Here is an 8,431-nt window from a genome sequence, read left to right on the forward strand (position 1 = left end):
TGGGACATGCCCGGAACACCTCCCCAGGGAGGTGTCCAGGAGGCATCCAAAACAAATGCCAGAACCACCTCAGCTGGCCCCTCTTGATGTGGAGGAGCAGCGGCTCTACTCCGAGCTCCTCCCTGGTGACTGAGCTCCTCACCCTATCCCTAAGGGTGCGCCCAGCCACCTTACGGAGGAAGCTCATTTCAACCACTTGTATCCGGGATCTTGTCCTTTCGGTCATGACCCAAAGCTCATGACCACAGGTGAGGGTAGGAACGTAGATTGACCGGTAAATCAAGAGCTTCGCCTCTCGGCTCAGCTCCTTCTTCACCACAACAGACTGATACAATGACTGCATCACTGCAGACGCTGCACCAATCCGTCTGTCAATCTCACGCTCCATCCTTTCCTCACTCGTGAACAAGACCCCGAGATACTTGAACTCCTCCACTTGGGGCAAGGGCCCCCCACCTACCCGGAGAGGGCAGACCACCTTTTTCCAAACCATGGCCATGGATTTGGAGGTGCTGATCCTCATCCCGCTCACTTCACACTCGACTGCAAACCGCCCCAGGGCATGCTGAAGGCCCAGGTTCGATGAGGCCAACAGGACGTCATCTGCAAAAGCAGAGATGAAATCCTGTAGTCCCCAAACCGGACCCCCTCCGGCCCCTGGCTGCGCCTAGAAATTCTGTCCATAAAAATTATGAACAGAACCGGTGACAAAGGGCAGCCCTGCCGGAGTCCAACATGCACCTGGAACAGGTCTGACTTACTGCCGGTGTGAGATTGTAAATGGACCCCCATAGAATATGGACCCGGGGGTCCATATTCCGCAGCGGAATATGGACCCCCCCCTATGGAAAATGGACCCCCCTCCAAATTTAGGGAATGGTTAATTCTTTTTATTATTTTTGGAATATACATATATATGTATATATATATATATATATACACACATATAATGGAAACAAAACAACATTTTAAAAAAAACATATTTATTGAGGTATATAACAAGTATTATACAAAGTTAAAAATGTAACAATATCACAGATATCACACTGAATGGCAAATTACACTGTTATGACAGGCTCAAAATGTTCAAACATGTTCTTCACAAACATGGCTTTTGGTGAAGCCTCACAAGGTGAAGGAAGGCCAGAAAGTGGCGCATAGCACTGCCACCTGTGTTCCTCCCCAAATGGTGAGTAGGTCCAGATGGGTGTGGCGAGTAAGCTGGCCACAGCAAGTATTTCTACTTCTGTGGCATACTCTCCAGTCTGGGCCATGTTGCTGACATCTGCGTAGTCGTCCTGTTCTGCAAAGTTGCTGAAGGTGGCGTTGTTCTCCTTCATGTACTGGAGGGTGATGGCACGGAGAATGCGGTGGTTTGTCTGGGCACCTGTGAGGAAGTAGGAAATTGTCCGGAAGAAACAGTTACCATCACCACGCATGGCAATGGTGTTGAGTGGCTCCTCTTCATGGCTGATGGTCTGCTCAGCTGGTGATGGTGGAATCTTCTTCCTGACCCGAAACCCCAGGATCTTGGCCCGATCAGACTGCCACTGAGTATCAACTGTGTTGAAGATCAGTGGTGGGGCCGGAGTGAAGCCAGTCTCACTGTCAATCACTGTCAAAGAGCTTGTAAGCTTCCTTAAGGTGTTACATTACATGGAAAGAACTGTTGTCATATAAATGGGTCTGTCATTCAGTGTGTTATATTTTATATTTATTTGTTATATTAATAAAATCTTACATAGGGAAGGGGTGAAAGATAAGCTTATTGTCAAACGAGTTGTTTCCAGGGTTTTTCCCGAGCTAAAGCTCGGGAAAAAACCATGGAAACAACTCGTTTGACAATAAGCTATCTTTTACCCCTTCCCTGTGTAAGATTTTATTTCTCACATGACCAGTACAGTTAAAAATAACCATTATTTCATACAGTACTGCATTTAATAATTTCTACATATTAGGGGCCTAAATGCTTATTTCTAAGAAAATTATCAGAGGTGGGGGTGGGGGTTGCCCCACCACCACCACAAACAAAAAAAAAAAAGCTGGGCCCTGTAGTGAAGCCTTGCAGCATGAGTGTACCTCCCCGTACAGCCTGGCCTCCCATTGTGACGTCACTGTGGCGGTGACGGTCGTTTGATACATGTTCTTGTACTCTCTTTTCCCTCAGACAGATCACACAATAACAGAACACAAAGAAATTTTGTTTGCAAAATGTTGTTTTGTTTCTATTTTATGTGTTTATAATTCAAAACTTAAAAAAAAATAATTCATTCCCTAAATTTGGAGGGGGGTCCATTTTCCATAGGGGGGGTCCATATTCCGCTGCGGAATCAGGACCCCGGGTCCATATTCCAGGGGGTCCATATTCCATACTACACCGGCAATGCGAACCAGGCTCCTGCTTTGGTCATACAAGGACCGGACTGCCCTTAACAGAGGGCCCCGGACCCCATACTCCCAAAGCACCCCCCACAGGATATCACGAGGGACACGGTCGAACGCCTTCTCCAAATCCACAAAACACATGTGGACCGGTTGGGCGAACTCCCATGAACCCTCGAGCACCCTATGGAGGGTATAGAGCTGGTCCAGTGTTCCGCGACCAGGACGAAAACCGCATTGTTCCTCCTGGATCTGAGGTTCGACTATTGGTTGGATCCTCCTCTCCAGTACCCTGGAATAGACTTTCCCCGGGAGGCTGAGGAGTGTGATCCCCCTGTAGTTGGAACACATCCTCCGGTCCCCCTTCTTAAAAAGGGGGTCTGCCAGTCCAGAGGTACTGTCCCCGACTGCTACGCGATGTTACAGAGACGTGTCAGCCAAGACAGTCCCTGCACATCCAGAGACTTAAGGTACTCAGGGCGAATCTCATCCACCCCCGGTGCTCTGTCACCAAGGAGCTTGCCAACCACTTCGGTGACTTCAGCTTGGGTGATGGATGAGTCCACCTCTGAGACCTCAGCCTCTGCTTCCTCCATGGATGATGTGGCAGTGGGATTGAGGAGATCCTCGAAGTATTCCTTCCACCGTCCTACAATATCCCCAGCCAAGGTCAGCAACTCCCCACTTCCACTGTAAACAGTGCTGGCAGGGAACTGCTTTCCCCTCCTGAGGTGCCGAATGGTTTGCCAGAATTTCCTCGAGGCTGACCGATAGTCTTCCTCCATGGCCTCCCCAAACTCCACCCAGACCTGAGTTTCTGCCTCCACAACAGCTTGGGCTGCAGCACGCTTGGTCTTCCAGTACCCATCAGCTGCCCCCGGAGTCCCACGAGCCAACAAGGCTCGATAAGACTCCTTCTTCAGCTTAACGGCATCCTTACTTCCGGGGTCCACCACCGGGTTCAGGGATTGCCGCCACGACAGGCACCAGAGACCCTGCGGCCACAGCTCCGAGCAGCTGCTTCGACAATGGAGGTGGAGAACATGGTCCACTCGGACTCAATGTCCCCAACCTCCCCCGGGATCTGGGAGAAGCTCTCCCGGAGGTGAGAGTTGAAGACCGCACTGACATTGGACTCTGCCAAACATTCCCAACAGACCCTCACAACACGTTTGGGCCTGCCGGGTCTGTCCGGCTTTCTCTTTTGCCAGTGAATCCAACTCACCACCAGGTGGTGATCGATTGACAGCTCTGCCCCTCTCTTCACCCGAGTGTCCAAAACACGCAGCCGGAGGTCTGATGACACGACAACGAAGTCGATCATCGACCTCCGGGCTAGGGTGTCCTGATAATTTCATCAAGTGATCCTCACCTGACCCTCTCAGATTTTTCTAAATTTTTACATACTTCTGGTTACTAAAAGTAAGTACTAGAATCTAGTACATTACATATGATGGAAAAATCCAAAATTTCAAGGCTTAATTGCAAATAGTTCCAAAGTCATGACCATCTGAAGTGGGTAGGGGGTACCCTAAAATTGCAACCAAAATTAAGACTTGAAATTTTCAGCTATTTTCAGACTTCTATAACTTCTGTACAATAAGACCTAGAGGTCTGAAATTTTCAAAATCATTTCACAGGAATCTATAGTCCTAAGAAATGTGAAAATATTCACCTAAAATTAATAATTGCATGTTACAGAGAATGACAATGTTGAGATTTTATCCATCACGAACTTCTAAAATGCTACTTTTGGCCACTCATTACACAAAAACTAATCATCATATTCATTTTAAATTTTATGTGCTATATCTTGGCTACTCAGGGAATGGATCTGCGTAAAATGAAGGTCCTATGTTATGTTATGTATGATATATGAACAGCTGAAAATCAAAAATATCTGTCTGACCTTCGGATTCAAAGGTCAATATCAGCATGTGGGATAAGTAGTATCACAAAATAAAAGACACCATGTGAAAGTACAGGAATTGCCCTAAATTTTGACACCAATCACAACTTGCTTCAATAAATCCTTCTATGTTAATTGTTCAGATTAAATATGGACGTTTTCGCCCCCATATTTTAGCCATATAACAGAAAATTTAGTTATTTTCAAGTGTTCAAATGTATGTATTGCAGAGTCAAGAAGATACTTTTATTTAGTTTAGAAAATGTAACTTCACTTGGTTCATAAGATGGATCTTCTTCAGTACTCTCAGTCTCAGTATCAGTTTCTCTGGCTTTAACTTTGGCTAGACATTTTGGACAAAGCTTTTGACCAGCTTTTATGTCCTTTCCCGTTTTAGAACTCACCTCATTTGCTGTTATAATATCCACTACACGCGAGGCCCCTTTCACAGACTTAGTGTGAAGGGAGAAAGGATTACGGCATGATTTTTGCAAGTGTTCATATTTGTCAAGATAAAGTTTCTTGTGGTGAAGACACACAGTCATACTTGAGGTTACTGTTGTGTCCATAAGTCCACATCTTGCAAAGAGCAGGTCCTTTTCTTCTACAGATAATTCAGATATTTTAAGAAGATTATCACTCCTGCAATAAGTTTTCTTGTGATATTCTGACTCATCAGACATGTGCTGTCCAACTGTACATGATGCAAGTTTGCTGGCCATGTTAGATTTAGGCTTTATTTCTCAACAGTGCTAACACTTCAATTATAGTGCGCATATGTGGCACTAAAGAATTTTATAAATCCAAACTGTAAATATACATGCTGTTCTATCTGACAGTCTATGACTAAGAACTAAAATAGGACCAATGGCCCTGTAGCTTACCGGCCAAATTAAAAGCTTTGGGAAATGTATCCAGATGCCATTTATTATCACCCAGTTATGTGTAGTTATTATATTACAGAAATAGCCCATGTTTTGGTCATATTCCAATCAGATCTGTAAAAAATTCACATTCCAACTTGATATCATTGATACTTACTGATTTATTGCATCGATCCACTTCCTATCTATTATAATGGTAAAATTTTTCAAAGTCACACCAAATCCAGAGTCAGATCCGGATCAAAATAATTTCAATACCTTGTGTTGACATCATCATAAAGAAGCTGCATACCAAGTCTGAAGTCAATCGGAATTGTGGTTTCGGAGAAGAAGACGATTGAAATTTTTGTAACGGACGACAGATGACGACGACGGATGCCATATGACAACAATAGCTTACGGCCTGTCAGCCAGTAAACTAAAAATAGAAATGTTACTGAATGCTGATGACGGCATCGTGTGGTTTTCCAAGAACTTTGTGGTTACAAAGATCTAATGTATTTATAATATGGGTATTTCAGTAAAGCAATGTTAAAACAATGTTGTGAACTATTATCCCTATTATACATTATACTGTTACATAGATGCTACAATATGAGGACGAAAACAACCAATTTGAACATTTAACATAGAAGGATTTATAGAGGCACATTGTGCTTGGTGTCAAAATTTAGGGCAATTCCTGTACTTTCACATGGTGTCTTTTATTTTGTGATACTATCTATCCTACATGCTGATATTGACCACAGATATTTTTGATTTTCAGCTGTTCATATATCATGCATAACATGCATAACATGATGACAATGCATAACTATACCTGCAGTTCCTAACAGGCGGACCGCGGTGCTGATCCGGACACAGAAGCCGTCCCATACAGACCCGGACCTACAGGAAGTGGTGGACCACTTCTATTTTAACCAGCGCAGCTTATGGTAGAGTAGATGAGTAAACGCACAGACTAGGGGTGAAACAATTCCTCGAGTAATTCGAGTACCTCGATTACAAAAAATGATCGAGGAATTTTCTCTGCCTCGAGGAATCGCTTATTTAATTGTAAAGCTCAAGGCACAGCATTTCACACGGACTACTTGATGTGGCACAACGTGCTTACGTTACTCACGCAAAGGAAGTGGAAGTGTTCAGATAAAGCAGCAGCAAGATGGAAGAGGCGAGTGAATACAACAATGATGACTAAAGACAAAAAAAAAAGAAAAACACAATAAAAAAAGACAGAAAATGTTGAAAGTGTGGAAGCATTTCAGACTGAACAGCAGGGTAAACACCGTGACATGTATCCGTTGTAACACGGCCCTTCCATACCACAACAGCACATCTCCAATGTAGCATCTTCTCCAAAGACACCCAGAATGGAGCAGAGAACCCGAGATAAAAATAAAATTAACGTGGGGCAAATCCATGAGATTAACATCAATGTAGTTTACTAACATAATGTTAGCCCTGCGGAGGGCTAGGTTTCTGTTAATTATGGCTACTGTTGAATGTGTGGCTAGTTTATTACGATTGTGACAAGCATAGATTTAGGCAGCGAGCCGTGCACCCATGATATGCATGGTTAATTTCCCAAAAGCACAATCAAAATGGTGCATGGCTTGCTCAAAGCTTTCTCTTACCTTGTCATGGCCAAATTTTTGCAAAGTCCAACTACTTTTTGCTAAAACGAAGTGAATCATCAATTGACTGGATGTGTGTGTGTGTGTATGTGTGGGGGGGTTATAGGTTATGAGACAGACAGATAAGGTGGGGTGGCCATTGCCCTGATTCTCTTGAATATAGCAGAAATGTGTGAAACTTAATGCATGAACTTGTTCCAAGTTCCCGTTCAAAACTTCTTGCCTCTTATAATGGATGCACAATGCATTCCTGTTATGTCTAAATTGTAAATTCTGAAACTTACAGCTGTCAAAGTTAAGTTGGACATCAAAAAGGCAATGTTTATGCCTTTTTTTTTTTTTTTTAAATGTATTAATGCGTTATATTTTTGATACTTACAAGAAATACTAAGTTGAAAGTAATAACATTTTATTTATTTTTATTTGTATTTGTAATTGCCTCGCTGGAAATGTTTCTAGTCAAGATAATACATTTGGTTGTGTATGCACAATATGAATGTGACAAATAAAACTGTTAATTATCAAAAAAAAAAAAAAAAAGGAAACAACTGGTCCTTCATTATTAAGTGAAATACTTTATTTCTTCTTGTGTATTTATAATTGCTTTTTAACCAAGCAAAAATATGTTTTATCCGATTACTCAATTAATCGAAGGAATTTTCAGTAGAATACTCGAATATTAAAATATTTGATAGCTGCAGCCCTAGCACAGATCAATTACATGCATGTAGAGTCATCCCACATGATACCACTCAGCCAATCACGTCTGTGCATTCAAAACAGTAAACAGTGTGACTGACAGTGCAGACAGATGAGAGAGTTAGAGGCAATAACAATATTCATTTATATGCAAATATTTAAAGTGCTTCTTGTTTAAGTTCATGCGTTGTTATTAGTCTTTTTCCTTTTTTTTTTTTGTACTGCGGTATCGACTTTGGTAACAAGAATCATGAGATTTTAGTGGTATCGGTATCAGTTCCTGAATTTTTGGTATCGTGACATCCCTACTTTCAATCTGTAATCTATCTGTAGACTACATGACAAGAGAGGGGTGCTCAACAACAGATTCCTTGTGTTAAGGTTTCACTATGTCAAACCAAAATGTGTTACTTTAAAACTGAGAAAATGTGTATGTTGTTTAGTAAAATCTCTCAATGCCTTAATCTAACAAAAAGCATAAACCTGTATTTGTACTTATTCGGACCTTAAATGGAGAGGAGGTCTGACTTAGTGGGCCTTATTCTATGTTAGTTAAAGACCCCTACATCAGAGCAAGGTATGGACCATGAATTAATATTTGTAAATAAATATATAGTTATCAATTTCCAGAGTACCTAGATCATTTAAGTTGGTCATTAAAAAGTAGCTCACAAAAGTGTGAGCACCCCTGTCTTTAATCTATTTAGCTGGAAATTTAAAAAAAAAAAAAAAAAGTCTTTGGAATAAGAAACTTGGATATGTTGGCATATTTTTTTATGACAATACCATTACATATGACCAACACATTTAGATAAATAGATATCTATCATAGATAAATAAGAGACGACAGTCTTCTGATGTTCGCATTTTAATTTCTCCACATTTACTCACTTTTGATGCTCGGAGCCCAGTTCTACCTCCAT

General features: G+C 42.0%; 1 protein-coding gene across 1 annotated transcript in view; it reads right to left on the minus strand.

Annotated features, from left to right (window-relative positions):
* tdrd15 (tudor domain containing 15) overlaps positions 1 to 8,431 on the minus strand; it is a 29,456-nt gene extending 21,025 nt beyond the window's left edge. Inside the window, exon 1 of the mRNA XM_030123913.1 lies at positions 8,400 to 8,431. Within this exon, the coding sequence (XP_029979773.1) occupies positions 8,400 to 8,431 (32 nt within the window). The remainder of the gene's footprint in view (positions 1 to 8,399) is intronic.

The sequence above is a fragment of the Sphaeramia orbicularis genome, chromosome 20 (genome assembly GCF_902148855.1).
Source record: "Sphaeramia orbicularis chromosome 20, fSphaOr1.1, whole genome shotgun sequence".
Lineage (NCBI taxonomy): Eukaryota > Metazoa > Chordata > Actinopteri > Kurtiformes > Apogonidae > Sphaeramia > Sphaeramia orbicularis.